This window comes from Malaya genurostris, chromosome 2 (assembly GCF_030247185.1).
Source record: "Malaya genurostris strain Urasoe2022 chromosome 2, Malgen_1.1, whole genome shotgun sequence".
Lineage (NCBI taxonomy): Eukaryota > Metazoa > Arthropoda > Insecta > Diptera > Culicidae > Malaya > Malaya genurostris.
In genome coordinates, this window is record NC_080571.1 from 5,597,873 (window position 1) to 5,622,877 (window position 25,005).

Consider the following 25,005-nt stretch of genomic DNA (forward strand, 5'->3'; position numbering starts at 1 on the left):
GCCAAAGTCACTCTTTGCTCTATGACAAGACGAAGCCAAACTAACGTCTGCAGGGAGCATCAGCAGAATTTCAATTCTCATTCTTTCATCGACGTATTGAAAATCTGTGACGCTTGGCTATAAAGAAAGACTAAAAAATGACAAATCGAAGTAATTACGTCCCAGAAACTCTTTGGAAACCAAAACTACTACAAATTCGAACACCAACAGTTAATAGTCATTGTGAAACCTTTTTCTGTCATTTTTCATTCTCAAAGTTTCGGTTGACTACCGACACTGCATACTTTGGGATTTTCACTGCAAACAACAAATGTCTGAAATGGCAAATGAAAGAAAGAACACAATTTTGAAACTACTGTTCCGCTTATGTCATTGACTGGACATGAATTTCGTTCCCATAGTTTGCAAGCGAAGCTGAGAGAGACAGTAATTTCTCGTCATTTTCGTCTATTTTGAGTCAATGAAAATGACTTTTATTAGCTCTGATTCAATCATTTTGCTCATGAAATTTAGTGAGAAGGCATGGTTCATGATTTTATGATTGAAAAATGTAGTACCGGGAATAAAAACCCGTGCAAGGTCAAAAGTTTCGAAATAGAACTCACATCGATTTCTTAGAGATGGCTTAGCCGCAATTAACGAACTTATATTCAAATAAAATGTTTTACCTTTTTTTATAAATATAAAAAATAGGTATAGAATTCGCTCAAACTTTAGAAAAATTATATCCCATTCGATTCAGCTCGACGAACTGAGCAAATCTCCGTGTGTATGTGTGTGTGTGTGTGTGTGTGTGTGTGTGTGTGTGTGTGTCTATATGTGTGTTGTCAACGTCTGTCGAGATCTCAGAGATGGCTGGACCGATTCAAATTTGATCAAACTAGGCGCAAATGAAAGGTCTTTTCGTCACCCTGAACCCTTTTGAATGGTGTGAGATCGGATGTTTACTTTTCGAGTTATACAAAGTTTTATGTCAAAATTTTCAGTCACCCATTTTCTGTCACAATTGACCTTGAAAACGGAATATGTTTCCAAACTTAGATTCCGCAAGGTAATAGCTATCCAACAAGCCATAGATTGTTAGAATCCATCCATTTTTAACGGAGATATCGATATTTTTGTGTGACTTTTCGCCTTATACCAGTAGTAGGAATTTTGAGGGCTGTATGATAAAGCAATGCTTACAAACAAGATTTTAATACTGTTACATACAATTGTTTCTAAGTACCACTCATAGACAGTGTACAACATCCTTTTTTATGGCATTTTGCCTTGGACCGATTTTAGCACGGTTCATTTTTGGCAACATAATCGTTCGAATATGTCATATGTAAACCAGATGATGGCAACATTTTCGAGTTGAAAGCAAAACAATGGCAACTACTTACAGCAATAAATGCTGGAAGAACATAACACCCATATACCATTCGAATCAGTTCGTCGAGATCAGCAAATGCGTGTGTGACAAATAATTTCACTCAATTTTCTTGGAGATGGCTAAAACGTTTTCTAAAAATTCACATTCATATGAAAAGTCGTATGCTCCCAAACAAAATTCCTGAATTTCAATTTGATCTGACTTCTGGTTCCGGAACCACAGGATGATATGTGAAACAAAATAAAATTGTATAACTCATTTTTCTCGTTGATGGCTCAATCGATCTAAGATGAAATCTAAAAATCATCTAAGATTCAAATGAAAAGTTTTAAGATTCTATAAAACATCTTGCTTTTTAGTCAGGTCTAACTTCCGGTTTAATGGATACAGGGTGATTAGTAAGAAAATGTCCATTTCACAAAAATCATCAGGTTTATCGGGTTGGCAGATTTGGATAGTCGATTACCAAATAAATGTATTTCAGTTTAAGCGGTATTCAGTTTTCGATTCGGAAGGTACTCAAAAATTTAATTCGCACTACGATTTCTCAAAAATGTCTACACTAATTTTCAAACATTTTGAATCAAATGTACACTAAACTGCTCCTCAGGTTAATTTATTTGACTTCGACTACACCGATTTTCGGATTCCGGTTCCAGTATTTTATCCGTTTCTCAAAGCTCAATCGTTTTCTCAAAAAACGTCAAATCGAATAAAAAAATTGAAATTAAAGGATTTAATTTTATCCGATTCTGGAAATACAGGGTGATGAGTTTTTAAAAATTCAAACCGATATAGAAGATGACAATCCCAAGAACCTTCAAAGTTAGACTCAAAACTATTGCAATTTATTCGTCATATTAGTTTATGGCCAAACGAATCGTTTTGGGTTATGCTGGTTCCTGAACACCGGCGCTGGAAGTACCGTAAATAATGACGAAAAACTCTAAAGTGAAACTTACTTCGACATCTCATGGAATGTTCATTCGATTGTTACACGTTTAGATTCAAATTCGATTCGATTTACATTTTCGACATTACAGAGTAATGAGTGATTGAAATCTCAAACTGCCGCTTCAAACGACGGTCATTGAAATAATGTCATGAGTACTAAAACACCGAAGAATATTCATGCAAAAAATACAAAATGCGGATTGATAAAAAAGGTATCATCTCACTGCTAGGTGGATTATGCACGTTTTTAAATCTCACTTGACCTTATTTAATTTTAACGAGATCAAACTTCCGGTTCTGTATATACAGTGAGATGAGAGCTGAAGCAACACGGAGCTTACATTGATTGTCTATGTGCTGACTAGAACAAATCAAGATATTCTATGTAACTATTACTATGTATTATTTTATTTCTAATAAAATTTTTTATTCAGGCCTTTTCGCTTACAAGCTTTACGTTGCCGAACGAGCCGTTTTTTTGTTACTAGATCTCGTTTTCACCCTTGTTTTTTGGAGAGAGGAGCTTCCATTTCCTTCCAGCAAGGACATTTTGTTCGCGGCTCGTCTTATCATTCATTCAAATGTACTGTTGTGGGTGGTTTCCATTTTCTATTCGTTTTCATTGTTGTTCGCATTTTCGGGATCATTGCTTGTTCCACAGTTTGCGCCTTGTTGCGCATATAAATATTTTTGAAACAAGAGTACTGGGTTCACTAATTTCCGTTGCTGAAAGGGTATCCTTGTTTTTGGTTGAAGTTGTCTTTTTCGCAGTTTCAGAGCAAGGTTTACCGTAGTGAGCAGGCTTTTCACAAAACTGACGTGTAATCAGTTGATTCTCGCAAGTTAGCAGCGTTTTTCAAGGATGTCTTCTGCCCTGTCCAAAAATCACGTAAGATATATATAGAGAAGAATGTACCCAGAAGCGCCTGTTGGCCTTCCTCCGGTCAATGGAAGGTGACACTCTACTACGGTCGGATGTGGCATCGTGCCGTTACGCCAAACCGGTGATGGAATGGTATGAATCCAACGCTGGTGTTTTTCTACCGAAGTAAGCAAATCCATCAGAACTTCGCCCAATAGAAAAATTCTGGGTTATTATGAAGGGAAAGCTTCGGAAAACTGAGGCTTCCAAAAATGACAAGGATTTGAAGAAAGAATTCATGAACGTCTGTAAGAAAGATGGCGCAAGTGTTGCACAGAATATGTTAAATCCAAGAGGTGGACATTTACCCTATGAGTGGAGGATAAATAAACCAACTTTGCAAAAATATAACTAATTTATTCCCTAAGAGTTTCAAAAACATCCAACTTAAAATAAAGTTTTGATGATAATTTTAATTGTGTACGTTTTTTCCGTGTACAGGCCTTACTCAATTCTAACTTTTTTTTCATTCACAATGAGATCACTTTTTACCCCACCTAGTAGCTTCGAAAACACTCAAAAAGAAACAATTATACACCCGAAAAACTTTATTGAATTACGCTTACGATACTCCATTGCTATTTCGAAGCCATCTTTCAATCACGTTAATCGCAGTAGGCGTGATTACGGCTATGTTCGTCTCCATCTTTTCTCCACGCAACGCCTTAATCTTTTTAAATTAACATTAATTACTTTCGTCTGCTTCCGCGGTAAATCCCTGCTTTCCGTGCCACCACAGAATGTGTCCAACTGCAAGCTGTAGGCAGTGAACCGCTTTCGGTAAAATATATTAATGAGCTCTTGTTATGACAGTTAACATGCCGGAAAAGAAAAGAGTTAGGTGAAGAGGATTTGGAGCGCCTGGCTTGTTCGCTTGCGAAGGCATGCTTATTGCGCCTGGAGGCTCGATTGTCTTCGGGCTTGCTTTTGTTATTTATTTCCGATTTTAGTACTCTTATATAATCTTGGGTAATACAGTAGGTACTAAGAAAAAATAACAGTATTTCTTCTTTTGTATAGCACCCGTACTAGCAATCCCCATATCCACAGCCATTTCAAGATCTGGAAAGTATGTTGGTTGAATTCCGCGACAAGTCCCCGACAAGTGTACTCGGTAGTATCGTCATGTTGGGTCATAAAAACAAGCCCATGCATAATAGATTATAAAGAACTTATAGCGTTCTTAATCGCTTTCTGTGCGTCATATATTTACATAAGAAGTATATAAGTTTAACTCACTTTTTATGTATGTGCACCATGGCTTTATCCGCTAGTAAAAACACACAAATAGTTTCGAAGCCTGTTGGTGGCATTCTCAGTAGTCTTATTTTTCCTTGGAGGAGTAGTCCTATCCCGACTCGTCCTATAATGGATATTCGCATAAATAAAAACATGCCTTTTTGCGAAACCTTACCCTATCGCATAAGTCGGATTTTCCATTTTCTGGTGGTCTGACTTTTCTTTATACCGTAAATTGAATGTCCGCCTTTGAATAATTGATTGATACTAAAACGACCGAGGGTGAAAGACTGGAACAATGTGATTGCTTCATACACCAATAAACTTCTGCACAACTTACTTATTCATAACATTCGTGCAACTTCCTTTGGAAGTATTTGTACACTCGATGATGCTTTCACAGATATATATTCAGCCAGTGTAAAAAGAAAATAGTGGAAAGATGCTATACTGCCAATTTGGCAATGGAATTTAGTAGTGTCACAAGGAATCAGTTTCATCTACTATCCATTACTACAGTCCATTAATGTATATCACGCTTAATTATAACTTAAAACTCAATTCATAAATTAGATTAAGGCTAACTTCGGAAATGACCAACAACACCTTCCCAACCTTTTTTTCCAGACGTGATAAAAAAATAATCCCTGCAGAATTTTCTGCCCGAAACGAAAACCTGAACAAAGGCAAACGATACCATCAAGACAAGCCATGCAAAGTGTTTCCACCCAACTTCTATGTTTATTTAGGCAAATCCGCCTCATCCCGTCCCACGCTCGGCGAGCAATACATACAAGGTAACAGGTGAACGCAGAAAGCAGAGAAACATGACAGGTGATTTTGCTTCGTGGATTCGCGCGCAAAATTGTTCGTTTACCGGGAATTTATTTCAATCTAGTATGCGTCTTCGTTTGCAGCGAGCCCTTTTCACTTCGCTCATCAAAGCAGCCCGACGGAAGTGTTATTATATGATTAAAAATTTTATGTTTGTCTCTATTAAAATTTGGATTAAAAGTTCTATAGATAGATAGTGCAGGTTGGCTTGCCCCTTGTTTTATACCGTACTCAGAAGGTTAACATTTTCACCTTCGAACAATTCAGGTAGGAGACTTGTTGAAATTTGGGTTGCTCTTATTAAGTAAACTGATAGCTAACTGGGAAATATTATGAATTTCTTATTTCAATTTGTTCGTGCAGACATTCAACAAAAATACCTGCTTGTATGCACCAATTCACGTAATGATGCCTTACTCTTTCCGATGTATCCGGAATTGGAAATCTGCAAGCAGTATAGAAGAATTGATAGAATACATGGCCTGAAAAGCCCCGGGCCTAGCACATAGATGGCGCTAGTTTTATTGCAGTCATCCTTTTTTCGGTTAATACTAACCTTTAAAAGACAGCTGTTAAAATTTTATGATATTCCATTAATTGGTTTGTGAGTTACTGTGCGTCGAGGGACGCTACTTTTGTTATTTTCAGAACAATAGATCAAAAACAATTTCGTGTTTTAATTTTACACTGCTTTTTGATGGGAAAACCGTTCAAGCGAAGCAATGGTTTGAAAAGTGTTATTGAGACTCTGCTCCATCAGAAACAACAATAAAACTTTGGTTTGCTGATTTCAAACGTGGTCGTAGAGACACCGATGATGCAGAATGCAGTGGACGTCCAAATGAGGCGGTAGCAGCAGAAAACTTAAAAAAATCCACCAAATCGTTTTGAACGATCGAAAAGTGAAGTTGCTGACATCGTAGAGATATGAAAAAAACGTGTTGACTTTATATTGCATGAGCATTTGACTATGAGAAAGCTCACGTTGGTGCCACGTTTGCTCACTGTTAACCAAAAACGAGAACGTGTTGATATTTCTGAGTAGTGTTTGGCCATGTTTAAACGTAAAATACCGGAATTTTTGCGTCGATATGTGACAATGGATGAAACATGAATTCATCATTTCACTCCGTAATAAAAAAAGATCGTCATTTGAGTGGACAGCAACTAGTGAACCTTGTCCAAAGCACCCGAAAGCACAACAATCGGCTGAAAAGGTTATGGCCTCGGTGTTTTGGGATGTTCGTGTTGTAATATTTATCGACCATCTCGAGAAAGGAAATACCATTAACAGTGAATATTACATAGCGTTATTGGAGTCCTATAAGCAGGAATAGCTTTCACATCAGTGTTAAAAATATCATTTCCATTTTAAGTCAACGCTTATGTAAAGGGTCAAACTTTCATCATTTATCACACTGTAATTCGGGAGCTGGAAAATTGCAGCCAGCAAAAATTCTAAAGTAACAGATGGTATTATAAAGTCTTTATTTGATTTGAACATGGCGTTGTTCTTTTGCCATAAATAGTTTTCAATTTGATTATCAGTCGGATTGTTGTCGAAATCACAAACAAAACTTTTATTGATTTTTCAGATTATTTCTTTAAAACTTCTCATATTATTCTCTAACAAAGAAGGAATATAAAATTAACTCATTGCTTCTCCATATCTTGCAGTTATTTGAAATTTGTTTTATATTATTTGTTGTTTTCAATGCTTCGTTTAAAATCGTTTTCGATTTTTACTTCCAATATAATCGATATTATTCTACTTACGCTCTCATCGCAGCTGTATTAAAGCAAATATATTATATATCAATATGTATCACTTTAACGAATTCAATACGAATCGAAAAAGACATCACAGTAACACCATCTCGTGACGCAAAAAGACTATTAGTTCAGTCATGTTTAATAGTTTGCTTTTAGCGCGAACCCAGAAGTGAAATGTCAACACTAATTGAGCATGATGCTCACATAGAGGTGTTAACAAATTTTTATATTTAAATGTGTTTTTTGACGAAAGTAAATATCTCTTATAAATAATGTAGAATTACGCTTTTTTAGACCTATCGTCTTCACTTTCAAGAGTTAGGAAGTAGTATTTAACTTTGCTCATGAATGTTATGAATAGCGCTGAAAAGACGAAACATATAGGCTTTGAAGGTAATGTTTGTCAGATCACTTCTGATATACAGAACAAAATTAAAATGAAATGAACGGTGTATTACAAGTTACTTAAATTGCAATATTTTTTTCATTGCGTTCATGACATGAATTTAAATTAGCATTATCTTTTCTCTCGGGGAAAGTTAGAATGTAAAAGAAAATTGTCATTTTTATAATTTGTCTGTCTGCGAACAGTCAAAACTTGTAGTCAAAATTTGAAATTTCGATTTTTCTAAAAAGTAATTGAATTTCATTCAACAGACGAACCATTCAAAAATTCAACAAAAAGTTTGTTTAACACTGAAAAAATGTGAATAAATAGTATTATAAGTGCAATACAGTAAGCAAAAGAAAAAGTTATACTTATTACTTTTACTTCAATTGATAGCTCTCGTTGAGGCGAATTACGGTTTATTCATATAATAAATTATTTGGTTTTGAAGCATTTATTTATTTATTAAACAACCCGATATTGTATATTTCTATCACCGTAATCGTAATTCTTCAAAAACAAGAAAATGTAGTACATAATTAAGAAATGTTGGTAATTTTTTTTAAATTTTTATAATTCTGGTCAAATTTTTATAAAAACAGTATCAGATTGCGATTCTAAACCGTATTTACAGCTTATTTTTTCGTGCAGTGTATATCGAGAAATATTCCATATATTTGGAGTTGTTTAGTTCAGTGTACTGATTGGGAAAACTGTCATATCTCGGTTGACTTTTCATTAGGGCGTATAAGCAAGTGACAGTTTCTCTTTAATCACTCTCTCTTTCGATTATTGTGATGTGATTTAAAAGATTTTCTTCGATTTCACTACTCTGTTTGAATGTCGAATGTTTCGGGTATCATTTTAAGCAAAGAGTTGAGTGATAAACGTGGAAATCGCTTGGTAATTAACAGGAGAGAAAGTAAACAAAGAGAAACTCACTTGAAAAATCAACCGAAATATGTGCATTAAAAAATTTTTAGTGTAATAGTCAACTTTTTTGCCACCGCACTTTACTGTGTTGTCTCTCGTGAATCGCAAGAGTGATCCATATTGATATATAATGTATTTGATTGAAGGCTAAAGACCTTTCATGGCCTTCGTGTGATTGAAAGAAAGACTCTCTTACGACTTAAATCGCAGATATTATATTTCGGAAGAGACACGATCTTTCGGTATTTAATGTGTTTAGATAAAAAAAACTTCTTTCGAGAATAGAAAACATCTTCAATATAAACAACAAGCTACAACTTTAGAAAAAAACCGAAAATCGTTGACAAAAGCAGCTAAATCGGCTGAAGAGAATCATTGCACAGATCCTAATGATTAAATAAATGATTAAAAATTTATCTTGGATTTAACTAACGGCAAATTTTGATTTCATTCCAAATTAAGTCTGTCAGAATTTTGTCATTGAAAAGTTTATGATTATTTATAATGTACATAGAAGATGTTGATAATTGAATCCGTAGATTACCGACAAAATCATTCAATATCCGTAGATTTCATCTACTGTTAAATAGTTGATGAAATTAAGCTTAGCTTAGATCAAGCTTAACTATTGATAATTTATAATAGCAATTGCACATCTTAATCCTTAAACGATTTGTAAACCATCAATAAATACAATTGCATTTTCACACGAAAATCAAAATCCATTATTTACCAGGAAAAATCAGGTTTACCTTCTTCCTTTTCGAGAGTGCCGTGGCAGAATCAGCAACAAACAAAACGTTCCATTTTGTTGTAAGACTGTAATCCACTTTGCGAGGGATTAAAACTGTTTGCACGAATCCTGCGTGAATTGTGCTTTTTACTTTTACTGTGGCTGTGAATGTCAGTTTCCGCTCGTATCAATCACCCTTCGATTCGTTCGTGATCCTGCAAAATCAGAACCACTCAATCACGTGGACGATCCGCACTTCACCATTTGCCTGGCCAGTGAGGTGAAAGCATTAGAATGGCCGATGCTTCCTGTTGGTTTTGTTTTTTTTCTGTACAGTTCGTGGTTAGCTTCAATTAGCACGACGAACCGCAGGAGAGGATTATTTCTTCTTTTTTTTCGATTTCGGAATGAAAATTTACGCTCGCCGTCGCTATTCCTTTGATTATTTCACTTCTGATGTTTGAATTCAAAAGAAAAACCACCGAACAGCATTATTTCATCCACCAATGTTGCGGAGGGACTTTATTTAGTTGATTGTCTCGCACCGACGGTTTAATTCCGCAGAAATGCGTTCTCACATTTCACGCTTTGTTGTTACTTCATGCACAAAACCACTTCGCACGAAATCACAGCACAGATCTTCGCTTAGTTTGGTTATACACTCTTGTACCAGTGCGTCTCATTCATCGAACAATAAACAAAAGTAAAAAAAGTGGAAATACCACAGGTCACAAAAGCGCCGCAGCAATCCGACCCACCGGACTGGGTATCAAATTTCCCGATTGTTTTTCAGGCCTCGTTACGCAGCCACCCGATGGAATGAATGGATCCAAAACATTTAATTACGACAGAAATTCAAATTCAAAAGGGCAAATCACTTCAAGCGCATATTTGTTTTAACAACTTTTCCCGCTTCGTGGTGTTGTGTTCACAAAAGCCGGTCTTTGTCTCTGAAGTCCAAACAGTTTAGCAAGAAACGTCTTGACAAAAATACTGCCAAGCAACAGCAACAGCCGGGAACAGAAACAAAACACGTTTGCACCGGAGCACTCTTCGGAACGGACTGAACCAGAACCACCAGCAATGCATGTGGTGGCGAAAATCTAGCCCCGACAAACAAGCTACCCATCGGTCGGGACCAGGATTTTCCATGCTATATGAAGAGGGTGTTTGAATTACTTGGCGGCGATGGGCCCCTCGTTACAAGGAAACAAACGTTGCTACTTCGGCCGGTGCGCTTACGAGTGTTTGTGTGATTGGTTTGTTTGGGTGGTTTCGTGTTTGTGTTGGTGAAGAAAGGAAGAGTATTCCCAAAGCGTAAAACAGAAGCAGGAGGAGGGTGGTGAGCACATTTTTATGAATGAGGGAGGAAAATTGTAATGCTTTCTGCCTACCTTGATGTGGGACGCAACGCGTAAGAAGGGATGCATTCATTTTGTCTGGTAAGCTCAGTTGAATTCTTGACGTTTTCCGGGATTTACTCGAGGGCCAGTTGGTTGCCTATATCATAGAGTAAAGGGGGCTTGTTATAAAATCAACGTTCAATTACTTAATAAATTTACAAATCAAAACGAAGTGAACTATTCCAACATTTTCTTTCTAATAATGATGTTTTATGTGTGGACTTTGTGTTTTAAAGTATTCTTACTCCGGAATTCATAGCATGTTACTATTTAGACAGAAATTCAGATATTTCAATGAAAATTAATCGGAATCTCGGATTCAAACTATTTGTTTCATGAATGAAACAATCGATAGATGAAATTAAATGCATTCGCTTCGAGTTTTCGCGTCGCTCTAACAGAAGTATTGCACAAATTTGAATCTATTTTTTCCTGCGGGATTGCGTCTTAAAGCCGAAGTAAAGATATTGCTCTCGATGTTATCACAATTCGTTGAATGAAAGTCGAGTAATCGGCAAAATAACATGACGACTCCACTCACGAGATGACCATTAGTGCAATAGCCTTATTTCCATTTGCGTAGAGTTTTTGTCACGTTAGTTTGAAGCTGCTAGCCACTTGGATCTAAATTTTAGGATTTTTAATATTTAATTCTTCTCTACTACTTTCAATAAAAATCACATTAGTTTTATGGGAGGTTATATGTAATTTCCTTTTTTAAATAATGCACGGAGGTGCAATATTATTCCTAACGTCTCGGGTGTGACGACTGTTACTAGCCGTCGCTTTAAGCACTAATGAGCCGAAGGGTATTTGCTTTTAGCAAACCCTAAATGTTTAGCCGATTTTTGTTTAATTTTTATGCATCATGTTAATTTATGAAAAACGTATTTCAATCTACTTAGTGGTGTGATGATGTATTTCTTACATTGATCATATTCTCATTAATATTTCTGTTATATTCTGTAACCTTATGTTTCTATTCCAAACTATCCCTTTCTCTCGTAGTTTAGAGAAAGTATGCTGGTGATGCTCTCAGGGTCGCTCACACCGCAAGTAGCATCGCTTCTCACCTCCTCTCACCCACACACTAATACTTCGATCAGGAACGATGAAGGTCTCACCCGATCAGGTCAACTATGTTTACACCGGACAGCGACCAAACAATCCCACCAACTTTGGGATGCTCAAAAGCAAAACGAATCGATCACTTTTCGGCGGACAATCCTCCAAATGAGTCCTGTTTGGCTCTTTACAACCCGGAATTCGAACAAATTATGAAGTCATGTAAATAATTCAGTTTAACCTTGTTTAATTTTCCTTCTCCTACTCCTAACATACCTATCCTATTTACTATCCAAAATTAACAATTTTTCACATTTACTCTTAATGTATACTGACGTCACATGTTACCTTATGTGCTTGCCGCTTTTCCTTCGCTTCCTTTCCTTCCGTGCTCTTGAACGAAACAGCTTTCATACATATGCAATCCTTGTATTAGCTTTATATATGCATATGGCAATGCAACACCAGTGTAACAGCCAACACTACAAGCTGACGAACCTCCATATCTCCCATGGTCTTAATTGTTTTAAAGATGAAGCGATGTTGGGACACCATGAATTTCGGCTACGCTGACAGCTTTCGGTATTCGTAGGCTTGGGAAAATGGCGTCCTACGCCCTCACTATCGGGAACGGCCCACAGATTGTTGGGGATGGCCTAACGTGGGAAATCGTGTAAATGTTTCGCCAGAATTCCGTCCAACCTTCCCGGAATGCTTCGTACTTCCTGGTGGAGTTATATTTCCGCCGTAGTAGCGGTGACCTCGAGCGAAGATCCGGGTTCTATGGATGAAAAATCGGAACTTGTTCCGATACCAATATAAAAGAAAAAGGCCCGCTAGCGTGCGAACCTGCACACATCATTAGTACATGTGACGTCTCCTAACCTTACGAGTGGTTCTATAAATCAAATAAATTACCTTTTTCTCTTGTTTTACACTATTCTTAGCACTCTGTGCCCGTGGGATTTTTAATACACAATTCTCAAATAGTAATTCTGCAAAATATAAATAATTTTTCTACCGCGCTTACACTATTTTAATATACTATTTAACCTACAATTACTGAATTATTTACACCACGTGGACAATTCCTTTTTAATTCTCTTAAAGTTATCCACCGACGCGCACTACTGCTTTGGTTGAAAGTCACGGACAAAAGAGAACGATTCCCTCTATGCCAAGCGTATTTATCTCGAATTATTGGTGGGAAAACGACTTTTGCCGAAATACAACGAACGTTTCCGACAAAAAAGCATATTTTTGACAGGTCATTATTGTTTGGCAACACTATCTCTAGTGTCTCCACCTCTGAGCGACCAGCTAACCCTCCGGGCTCAAACCGATCTAATATCAATCCATGGAAGAAAAGGTGTAAGAATACGGTGCAACTGAAACACGCCGATACATTTTGCTCAGAGAGTTTAATATTCATCCGAGGCTGTCAGATTCACCAGCATACATGAGAGGTTCACTCGCGTACGAGTCTCGTAAGGAAGTTTATATACTTGTGGTGGAGCCTACAAGTTATCATTCTGAAACCTATTGGTTACAATTCTTCCAACAACACTTCATTGAATCTTGAATAACATACATTGAAACAGTGTTGAGCCAAATTAAAAGATTTTTGCCTTTCTCTATAGAAAGGTATTAGAATTGCTGGAAAAACCGACATTCGAACGGACCCATAGTGTTATATACCATTCGACTCAGTTCGACCAGATCGGAAAATGTATGTGTATGTATGTGTGTGTGTGTGTGTGTATGTGTGTGCACTTTTCGAAGAAATTTTAACCGCTCAATTTTCTCACAGTTGGCTGAACCGATTTTAACAAACTTAGGCCCGTTTGTTAGGCCATTGATAAAGTTTGAAGATCAAATGACTGTGACTTCTGGTTCCGGAGATATAATGGTATAAGTGACGTAATCGATAAAACGTGTTGTTTGTTTACCGCGCAAGTTTTCAGGAGATGGCTGAACCGATTTTAACAAGTCTAGACCCGTTTGAAAGCTATTGTTAGGCCATTAATTAAGTTTGAAGATCAAATGGTTGTGACTTTTGGTTCCGGAGATATAATGGTATAAGTGACGTAACCGCCATAACGCGTTATTTTTTTATCGCGCAAGTTTCTCGGAGATGGCTGAACCGATTTTAACAAGCTTAGGCTCGTTTGAAAGCTACTATTGGGTCATTGATCAAGATCGGAAATCAAATGGCTGTGACTTTTGGTTCCGGAGATATGATAGTGGAAGTGACGTAACCGACAAAACACATACCGTTCTAATGTATATAAGGGTGCCAATATTTTGGGATCACTTCTAATTTCGTAAAGTGCTATTGTTCAAAAGTTTAGTTACCTTGAAAAAAGTCCTCATGCGAAATTTGAGCTAAATCGGACATGGGTAAGGGGTGCTGCCCAGCGGTTAATGTTTGAAAATTTTCGATCTTGAAAAATCACCATAGGGGGGAATACATGAGATTTCCGAAATCGAAAAAAAATTGTTGATGCCAAAAATCTTAAAATTGCATGAAATGTCGAGATTTAGTGTTATCTCAACATTTTTTTTTTGAAAAAATCGACTTTCTGGGACTTATTTTGATATTTTTTCCAAGTCCCAGAAAGTCGATTTAAAAAAAAAAAATTCGAGATGACACTAAATCTCGGCGTTTCATGCAATTCTAAGACTTTTGGCATTAAAATTTTTTTTTTCGATTTCGAAAAGTTCATGTATCCTCCTTCCCCCATGGTGATTTTTCAAGATCTATGAAAATTCCACTAAGTGGACTAAGAAGGTTTTTTTTAGATCAGTATCACTCTTCTCATACAAATAGGCAACGCGCAGCCTGCCTGGGTTCGATTCCCAACCCCGCACATAGGGCCAGAAAGTTTTTCTGGCCCGAAGAGGCGAATGACATTAATGTTAAAGTCTCTATAATTGAAAAAAAAAATAGGCAACGCAAATGTCAAGCGCTTGGTTGGAAAAATGATGCCTACTATGTGATATAAACACTGAAGAATGGTTTTGTGAACTACTCGATTCAATCTTAATCAATTGGTGTCAAATATGAGTTCAAATTAGTGTTACAAATTATTTAATAAAAAGATGAAAAATGTTTTTATGAGACTTTATGAAAGAGAAAGGCATTATCACACCACTAGGTGGAATAAGAAGGGTTTTTTCCATCGTCGCACTCAATGACAATTTTAAGTACACTTTACTCTAAACTTTCGGAACCGGAAGTCGGACCCGAATGAAACTCAATAGCAGTCAAGAAGATCGTGAGACCTTTCATTTGATCCTGCATTTGTGCAAATTTGTTAGGCCAGCCGAAAAAAATAAAGCGGGTTCCATTTTAGAATCTCTGACTACTATTTTCAGTATTTCCGGCACCGGGAATATTAGAAATAAAACAACTTAGTTAATAAAAAATGTTTCAGTAATTTTCGAGAAAATTGAGTGCATTTTTTGCATCTATCAACCTGAAATTTGAAAACCGAATGTCGGATTCTGATAAAATTTAATAGCGTTCTATGCGAAAATACGACCTTTCAATTGAAACTTAGTTGATGAAAATCGGGTCAACCATCTTCGAGAAATTTGATTGCACAAAAATGTTACAATACTACATTCACACATAGAGACATTTGCTAACCTCGACGTACTGATTCGAATGGTATATTTTACTCGGCTCTACAGATCTAAGTTCAAACGTAGATTTTCACAGTGATTGTGCATAGGCTTCCTAATATCAAAGACATCATAACATATTACCTAGATATCCAGCTCTCACATTTCCAGAACAAATCATTGGCAACATCATTTTATGCGAGCATGGCGCCCTCAGGCGAGTCCGCATCCAAGTCAATTCAAGAGATTTAAAAAAAATTAAGTGACTGAAAAAATAACTTCCGAGATTCTTATTCATTAAACAAGCATCCACAAAACTTCGAACCTCGAGTGATTTTTGTGTCAGCGAAATTTGATGACGATTCACCCACTGAAATATCGTTAAAGAGATAATCGAAAGGGAGAAGAGTATCCGATGATATTTCGATGCTGAATATTCACTACGTTTCACTTTGACATCGATGTGCAAGATTTAATTATTATATTTTCATCAATGAAAAAATCTCTACTAAATAAATTCGCATTTGAAAAATAATGACTGCGATATTTTCGATGCACGTAGGGTGAACAATATGAACAAAAATATTTTTCTTCCACATTCCAAATAGTGATTATAGCGACGAAAGGCTGTTTTAATTCCAGCTGGTTAATTACACTAAACTATTTAGATTAACCTCAATAAAACACTATTCAGCATGAATTTGACTTAAAAAAGTAACAGGAGAACAATGCCGTTTGAATGGCGCTTTTGAATTAGCGATAGCGTGCGCTCTTTTCACTTCCGCGTATGATACTAAATTGTCTAATATTTTTAATCAGCTTCTTAACATGGTTTGTGAATGTATTTAATTATTATTTTATTATCATTATAACTATTTTTAATCACAGCACACAGCTGTTATTGTTCATGATATTACTCCATCACCATGGTATTACTGAACAAATAACGAATTACTCAAAACTACGATGATTTCATAACTATAACTATAGTGAATATAAACTATGTATTTATGCCGTGAACCATCTCGCGAATTATTTTAACTTTAGGTTCAAATTTGAAATTTTGTCGTTGTCAAAAATAACCTTGCTCAAAAGTATGTTTTTTTTTTTTGACAATTCGGTGGTTATTCTCCGACAAAAAAAGAATGCAAAAATATTCTTATTCAAATTTTTTGGTAAAAATTACTAATGTATAATTTCTTCTTAGACTTTCGATAGAAGGATAAAGCCAAATATAATGTTTTAATACATTGTCAAACGAAGTAAGTTTTTCTCGAAGTTCTTCTTACGTTCTCAGTATTGCAATTATTGTACCACTTGATATAATTTAATTTTCAGTGCAAAATAAACCTAAACAACTTTTCATCCGTCAAACTTCGAAATGGGCCGCAGTTTTTTGTTAAAATTGAACTACTCGATAAAAAATAACTGCTCGACCGTCAAATTTTATCTAAAAGTTAAAAATAAATCACGAAATAGTCCACGGCTCTTATTGTGTCATCGACTTCTCATATGTCAATTTCATGATAATTACGATAAATTAGATTTACACTTACGTTTACTTGTGGCTTCTATGAATTATATTCTGCATACAATTTAAACTACAAACATAATGCATATGAAAAGATCATAATTTCTGTGTACCAAACGATCGTATACATAGCTTTACGGCTGCAAGCTGAATCTAATCAAGAACGATAAATTAGGAAGTCATAACTCTCGGGAAAAACAGTGAACAATTACAACATTGACTAATAGAAATATTATATAAACGCGTCGTGTTATAAGTTCGTGTATGAGTTATTTCTAAAAAAAACTATATAAAACTAAATAGTATGCTTCATAGAGCTCAACTATTGTTTCCTTCTACAAACTGTTCTATATTTCCATAATCTATAAGAAACGTCTTTGTCATATCCAAAAAGCCGTTCAGACCTCCACAGTATTGTATCCTTGTTGATCATTAGTCGTTTAATTACAATGAGAGTAGATCATTTACCGTAAACCACTCAGCTTCATATAATATTTATCTGATTATATTCCGCGGGTTATGTTTGATTAACTTGTTATATGAGGCATTCCTTTGAAAAAAAAAACAATTATTTCACAACAATGAGTTGTTGCATCGCAATCATCATCTAATTGAAACATGTGTCGTGGTATACAAGTAAAATCATTAAGGAGTGTATCGAGTTTAAGTTATTCCTTCACGAATTTTCGAATTTTTGATCGAACGTTCTTCATCAAGTTCCGGACAAGTGTTGCATCGCATTTTTTGGACGCTTGAGCCCAATTTGTTTTGAACTCCTGCATGTTCCCAGCTGCGTAACCAGTCTTCTTGAAGAACCTCTTCACGATTGCCCAGTAACGTTCGATGGGTCGAAGCTGAGGACAGTTTGGTGGATTGATATTTTTCTCAACGAAATTTATACCCTTTTCTGCAAGCCAATTGAGAGTGGTTTTAGCATAGTGAGCCAACGCTAAACCGGCCAAAACAGTGGAGGTGTACTATGCTTCTTATATAAAGGCAGCAATCTCTTCTGGATACACTTAGATCGATAGATTTCTGCATTTATAGTTCCAGTAGTGTAAAAAATGGTTGTTTTCAAACCACAGGAACATATTGCTTGCCATACCAGTACCTTTCGACCAAATTTCTTCACTTGAATCGACCTGTCCGCATCGCTCACATCCTCCCCAACGACGACAGTAAAGTATTGTGGACCTGGAAGGGTTTTTGAGTCCTCCTTTACATAAGTCTCATCGTCCATCAAAACACACGCATCCGGACACTACAAGAGACGTGAATACAATTTTTGATCCCTTGTTGCTGCTCGCTTCTTCTGTTCTACACTTTGTTTCGAGATTTTCTGCTTCTTGTAGGTCTTCAGGTGATTTCGGCTCTTAATACACTGGATCATTCCGACACTCGTTCCTGCTTTTTTGGGCAAATCACGTATTGACATTGATTTGTTCTTTATGATTAGTTTCTGGTCCAGTTTCGGGTTGGAAGAACCAGGTTTCCTGTCTCTTACTGGTAGCTCATCCAAAGAAAAGTGTTCCCCAAACTTATTAATAATGGTTTTAACACTGGCATGATGAATTCCAAACCACCTCACCAATTTTCGCATAGTAATACCCTTCTCACCGCACAAACAAGTAAACAATGAAAGCTGACAACCAAATGCACAGCATGCTGTGATCTGACCATAAAAACCATCACAAATACATGCGTACAACAAAAATGTATGTGGATAGCTTATTCTCGATACACTTCTTATCCGAGAAAAGTTCTGTGCGCTATGTTTAAAATAAAACGTAGAATGATACAATATTTTCTACACTCAAGTTTTGGTGCTTCACACTCGAATATAGTGCAGGTATCAAGCGATGGATGTTTAAGTTTGCCCATCATAAAAAAAATCACAGACAGAGGAGTCCACATACACATTTGCCATAGCCTCGCATGTATTCATTATGGACAACAATTAACTTGTTTGAGCCCTTTAAGCTTTCCAAACATATCAACGGGGAACCCGGGAGGCGTACGTTGATAGAAATATAAAATATCTACATTGAGGCGGATATTGTAAAGATAATTAGTGTTGGAAGCTTCTCTGGTTTTGTCTATTATTCAGGCGCGTACCCAATTTTCGGGGGGAGTTTTAGAACATGTTGATCGATTTCCATACGTATGGAAATATATGTTTAATTTTTTTTAGATCCTTGGACTTTCTTAAAAGAGAAGAGTTTTCATATAACATTTTTCTGAGTTTCGGAGGGGGTTTGAACCCCTGAAACACCCCCCAGTATACGCGCCTGCTAGTGTTATATACAGTCATAGTTGTAGCTGACAAAAATACCTCAATTGGTACTAGCGCCACTTGAACCAATGCTGCAACACGCATCAACTCTTTGTTCGAATAATATATTAATATAAGGATTAGTTGTGCAGTTTGACACTTTCTACAATCAATTTAAAAATAATTCATTGAATTGTTTCATCATTCAAATATCATGAATCAATATTGAACTAAACCCGGGAGTTAAAACAGAAAAAAATGAAATGAATCATTCAAAAAGCTAAGGTTCGGTTAAGCAAAAAGAAAGATTCATTCGAAAAATCAATAGTTGTTTTCGAAGTTATACCCTTGAACTAATAAAATTTTTCATTGTTGCAACCCATGTCATCCCTCAAATCTTCTATCAGAACCGCCAACAGTTCCAACAAAAGGCTTTTATTACGATGATTTCAAAAGCGGAGGCCGTACTGATTGCAGCGTGTCTACCACTTATCTGTACAAGGATTCCAACTATGCGAATAATTTTAGTCACTCGTCTTCATGAGAAATCGAAAGGCTTGGCGGTTGTAGAGCTGTTTGTTTTGTTCTCCCTTCATGCGGCAGTAGTGGCAGCCACGCGTGCTTTCGCCATAGCAATGCCAGGTGCTCATTTGCCTATGCTACTCCAATACATATCTCCTATATTGTTTTGACGCGCGTTTGTGAAGATTGTGAAATTGTGATGCGCATGTGCATCAAATTTACACCCTCTTCGACAAAAAAGACGGCCAAAAACACGAACCCCCTTGTCATTAAATTGTCGAAATGGTATCATCGTCATCATCATCATGATCATCATCAGTGCCACGGTCAGCAATAAAACAGACATAAATATTCTCGAACTTCGTCGGCTAACAAAGTGAAACCTGCAAAGCCCACAATCTGCTACTCAAGACTGTTCCATTTGCGAACGGTCAAAGTTTAAAACGATGGTGGCGGCGAAGGCAGGTATCAGTAGCTGGCATGGCTTGGTTACAACTATAGTCTGCACGATAAAAGTAAGGGGACTCCGTACAAAGCTAATGCTACCAAAGTTTATTCGAATCGATTCGTGCACTTTTCTACAAACCATTTCCTCTACCTTTAACTTACCAGCAAAGCAAAGTCTTGGCATTACATTCCTTTTGTGGAATTTGGCCTTTCTGTTTCAACAGACTTCGCAGCCGATTCTTAGCGTACAGAATCATTGCATGGCTAGTACACTATGGATCCTACTGACACTAAGAATCCTTCCAGGTCGGGGCTCGAACATACGACAACGTGCTTGTAAGACCAGCGTCCTATGCATTGAACCGCCAACCCGGGACAAACCAGTCAAGTTCTAAAATTAACTGAAGTAGTAATATAACCCAACAAATAAACAGCAAATAGTAAACTTCCATCTCTAATGGACAGGACTCGAACCTGCGGTCTGCTACACAACGTTGAACTGCGAAGAAAACCAAGTTGAAATTAACTCTGATTTTCTATTTCTTTTTTTCTTATTTTATTTTTGCAAAATATCACAAGATATTTTCTATAACAAACTGATAAAAAAGAAAGCATACCAACAGACCCGTACCCAAGATTTCGTTTCGGGAGGGGCCCAAAGATAAAAAAAATCATGTTACTGAAGATTGCTTATGTAGCTAATTCTCGGTGTGCCTTTTACGGGTGTTTTCAACAGACACTTTAAACTTTTCCACTGGAACTGTTATTGTATTACATTATTGTCTGAGACCTTCTAAATAATTATATATTTGTTTTTGATTTCAGGAGGGGCCCGGGCCCCTTGGGCCCCCCCTCTGGGTACGTGACTGCATGTCAAAGACATGAACACTTTAAAATGCATTGGTGTTGAGATATGATGCATTGTTTATAGAGAGCTACCAAAATCAAGTTTTTCCATTTGGGCATTTTTCAATGAATTTTTAGAATTTTCAAATGTTCTACTATTAAATTTAGTTATTAAAATACATAATGTTGTCAAGTTGTTGCATATTTTTAAGTTCACAAACTGAAATACTACATATTGAAGTATCAATATATGTGGAAAAAAGTAGACATATGTAGAACCAATTTCATCGTCGTCCTAATGCTGTATCAGGAGACCCCTCCGTTCATTCAAGCTTCAGTACTTTGTGGAAAGTTGATTGTTTTGTAAATAAAATAAATAAATAAATAAATAAAACTCGTGTATTGACATGATTGGGACCACTGTGCTTAGGCAAGACAGTTCAACATGATATGCACTGGCAGACGAAACGTAAAAAAAAAATTAAAATTAATTTACTTTTCTTTACGTTTCGTCTTAGACTCGTCAGTGCAGAGCACTTCAAATTGAACTGCTTAGTGCAAACTTAAACAGTTCAATTTGAACCGCTAAGCAGACGTAAAGTTAATGCTATTTGCAAAACACTTTTTCAATTGGCACCGAAGTGTCTTTTCTGACGTGCCGAACGAAAACGTGTTTTTCGACTAATACTGACCGATTCAGGTATGGTCATTCAGGGGTTATCCTAAGTTTGTGCTTCGGGCACCTAACCGTTTTTACCACCGTTACTGAAAAAGTGAAGAACTATTACATATTCAAATGCATATTCTGCGAAGAATCCCATAGTAATATATATATTTTAGATAAATGCATATCTATAAAAACAGGTGAATTAATAAATTTTACATCACGACAGAAAAAAACCAAACAATCTCTAGGAATGTATCAGAAATTTATGTAGGAACCGATTCTAACAAAGTCCAATTTGAGCGGACAGCAGCCAAACTTTCCAAAATGTGTTGTGCTCTATAGCCCTTTTTTATTAGAAATTTGGCGTAACGTAATTTGTGAATAACGCCTAACGATGAAATAAACTTTTGACGATTTTCGAAACAACAGCCCTGTCAATAGCGGGGATCACCATTCGCCCCGTAGTCTTTCTATTGCTCTAAAGTAGGCTGATGGGTCGGACTTCGACGACATTCTTGCAATAAAGCTTCAATTTGGGTGTAGTGCCACCATTGGAAACAAAACCGCTATGAATTCACTCTTAGAAGCCGCAATAATATTGGGCTTGTAAAACTTCCCTTCGGAAAAAAGACCCCCGGTGAAAAACCAGAGTAAAAAAATAATAATAATGCTAATGAACGTCTGGAAACAAGATGCGAAGAAATTTAAGTTCAATTTTTGCTTATGCTAAAGTCAGTCGAACTGAATATCATAACAGCTAAAGGCGGAACCCATGAATATTCGGAGAATTTTTTAAAATCTGTTGCAATATTTTGATGCCTCGAATTCTTTGTTATAATGCCCAAAAATTCAATATTTACTAAGATGGCCAGCGATGACCAATTGAGTAATAGTTTTAAGGTTCTACTTTCAATCATAGGAAAACAGCCATTGTTAAAAAATCAAATGCTGTTTGCTTGAATTAGACGAAATGAAAGCATTTTTCTGTCGTTTAATGTTAGTAAGAACTCTCAGTTAAGGATGTCGGATCTCTCTAAACCAGGGGTTCCCAAACTATTTTGGATCATAGACCTCTTTACTAAAATTAACTTAGGCCTCAGACCCCCATAAACAAATTCCTTTGAAAATTCAATTTCTTGCTTTTTTAATATCCATGTAAAATACTTACCAACTTTTGCGGATGTTCAAATAAACACAATTAAATAAGTTTTAAATAAATATTTCAAATAACAACTTATACAAAACAATAGGGGATCGATTTCTAGATCTCGACCCCCGCAAAAAGGATAATAGACCCCTTGGGGAACCGCTGCTCTAAACATTCACTTTAAATGTGAATTCCAAAAGACTAGGTACTCCCTGAGAGTAAGTCATAATAGTCATTTGGTGTTAAAATTAATAATATATTTTTCATAGCTCGCCTGCAATTTCTTTCAAAAATGAATGTTGAACGGTTACTTAATGGGCATTATCACAAAAAACGCGTAAATTAATCAATTAGTTTAAAAATTATATCTGATCGTTGAATAACCGAACAATTCGAAAAATCCAGCATCCCTTCGCTCAGTTATCACCCCAATCATTTTTTTTGTTGAATATAGAGAATTTTACCTTAGTTTGATTTGCCTTTTCGGGCCAGAAAAACTTTCTGATCCAATGTGCAGAGTTGGGAATCTAACCCAGGTCTTCTAACTTGAAATTTGTTTTAAAGAACAATTTGCAAAAATGGCATCCCTTATAAAATGATCGAAGCGTATACCAACCCTGATAGTTCACACTTTCGAGTTTCGAATTTCGAAATATGATTCGAGGAAGCCAGATTTGTATATATTGTTTGTAAATTTACTGATTTTGAATAAACGATGTAGATATTTTTTTAAATTATCAAATGTTTTGAACATTTTAAACCAATATTATAATTTTTTTATGTAAAAGTGCTGACGTACTATTTTTGGTTAGTAAAACGGGGGTTGGAATCACTTTATTGAAACATTTTGAATGGGTAAATCTGTCTGGAAACACTTTACGTTGGTTCTTTGAGTTGTTTACCTACAGCGATACTATTAATTTCTTTTGTGAATTAGGCTTAAAATTTAGAAATCAGCTGTGAATAATTCGCTGTAGTAGGATAATGTCGGAATACAGTACAGTCAAAAGCAGCAAGTTGGTGCTGAAAGGCGAAAGCTCCAAGTAAGTAATAGCACAGTATTCACACATTTTTTTTACTAGAAATGCATTTTTTCATACAGGAACTCTAAACGCAAACATAAAAAGCACAAAAGGGATAAGGAAGGTTCGTCATCTAAACGGAGCAGATCGGAAGTGGACGAGGATGCTCAGAAACACGGCGGATGGTGGAAGGTGACCAAAGTAACCGAGATAACTGGTTCAATTGCAATTCAGTTCGGAAAAAGGGCTTTTATCAAGGCCCTCGACAATGGTATGTTCACACTTGGGGCACCACACAACGAAGGGGATGGACCAGACCCGGAAGAAATTTTCACTGCTGTGCTTATCAATGAGGAGAAGGTAGCTTTCAAGTCGGGCTACGGAAAGTATTTGAAAGCAGAAAAAGATGGTATGATCACTGGACGGTCCGATGCGGTTTCAGCAGTGGAACAATTCGAACCAGTTTTCGAAGGATCCAAAATGGCCTTACTGGCCGCAAATGGATGTTTTGTGTCAGTCGATCCGGAGGATGATGCCGTCGTAGCGATAAAAAAGAAAGTTGGTGACAATGAGGTATGCGTGGTGAGGAGTTGCGCCGTCCGAGAACAGAAAACTACCAAGGATGTAGCTGTGGAAGAACAGGGCGATCTGGACCAAGTGGAAATTAATTATGTGTAAGTTGCATAGAATAGTCTACTAGATTATTCTCTTAATGATAACATTTTTTACGCAGCAAAAAGTTCCAGAAGTTCCAGGATAAGAGATTGCGCGTTAATACGGAGGACAAAGCAGCGTTGAAGCAAGCTCAGGTGGAGGGCGCTCTACATGAAGCACTTCTCGATCGTCGAAGCAAAATGAAAGCCGATAGATATTGCAAATAAAAAAAAACATCTGAAATGAATCTTTATGACTTTATTGATCATCATTTTCTTCGCTGTATTCTACCGTACTCGCTCTTACAAAAAAATGCTTAATTGTTTGCTGTTCAACCCGTCCGGTTCACCACCATGCTTTCTTTCGTGATTACTTTTCTTCGTGGGTGAATTATTTGTTCTGTTTATTTTTGAGTATAACATGTAATTTTACGTATCCCAGATAGGGGTCCTGAATGAGTAGTAATGTGTATTTTTTGTAGATAGTTAATTATAATACCAGAATCGAGAAGGTAATTTATTTTGCTCCATTTCTACTGATGAACGGTTTGATTTCTACCATATACTTTGTCTCCATTATTGAATAACAGAAATGTTTGTTATTTAGCTTTTCAATCGAATGCACAAACTGATTGAACCTGTTTTTCAT

The 25,005-nt window shown here is 36.4% G+C and overlaps 2 protein-coding genes and 1 long non-coding RNA gene across 4 annotated transcripts in view; 1 reads left to right on the forward strand and 2 right to left on the reverse strand.

Annotated features, from left to right (window-relative positions):
• Positions 1–10,204, reverse strand: part of LOC131427974 (uncharacterized) — a 68,019-nt gene extending 57,815 nt beyond the window's left edge. Inside the window, exon 1 of the mRNA XM_058591589.1 lies at positions 9,174–10,204. The gene's annotated coding sequence lies outside the window, so the exon portion shown is untranslated. The remainder of the gene's footprint in view (positions 1–9,173) is intronic.
• Positions 10,205–11,852: 1,648 nt separating this feature from the next.
• LOC131429895 (uncharacterized) lies at positions 11,853–13,155 on the reverse strand. Its single transcript, XR_009229468.1, has 2 exons — positions 12,680–13,155; positions 11,853–12,617 (listed from the first exon to the last, which is right to left on the reverse strand). It is a non-coding gene; the product is annotated as an uncharacterized LOC131429895 (long non-coding RNA).
• A 10,362-nt stretch (positions 13,156–23,517) lies between these two features.
• Positions 23,518–24,604, forward strand: LOC131428305 (protein FRG1 homolog). 2 transcript variants are annotated; one of them, XM_058592155.1, is made up of 4 exons: positions 23,518–23,536; positions 23,619–23,724; positions 23,784–24,377; positions 24,437–24,604. In XM_058592155.1, the coding sequence occupies exons 2-4, from the start codon at positions 23,666–23,668 to the stop codon at positions 24,582–24,584; spliced, it is 801 nt and encodes a 266-aa protein (XP_058448138.1). In that variant the 5' UTR covers positions 23,518–23,536; positions 23,619–23,665; the 3' UTR covers positions 24,585–24,604. The 2 variants fall into 2 exon arrangements, with proteins under 2 accessions (XP_058448138.1, XP_058448137.1); XM_058592154.1 differs by lacking the exon at positions 23,518–23,536 and having other exon boundaries at positions 23,556–23,724.
• Positions 24,605–25,005: the final 401 nt, after the last annotated feature.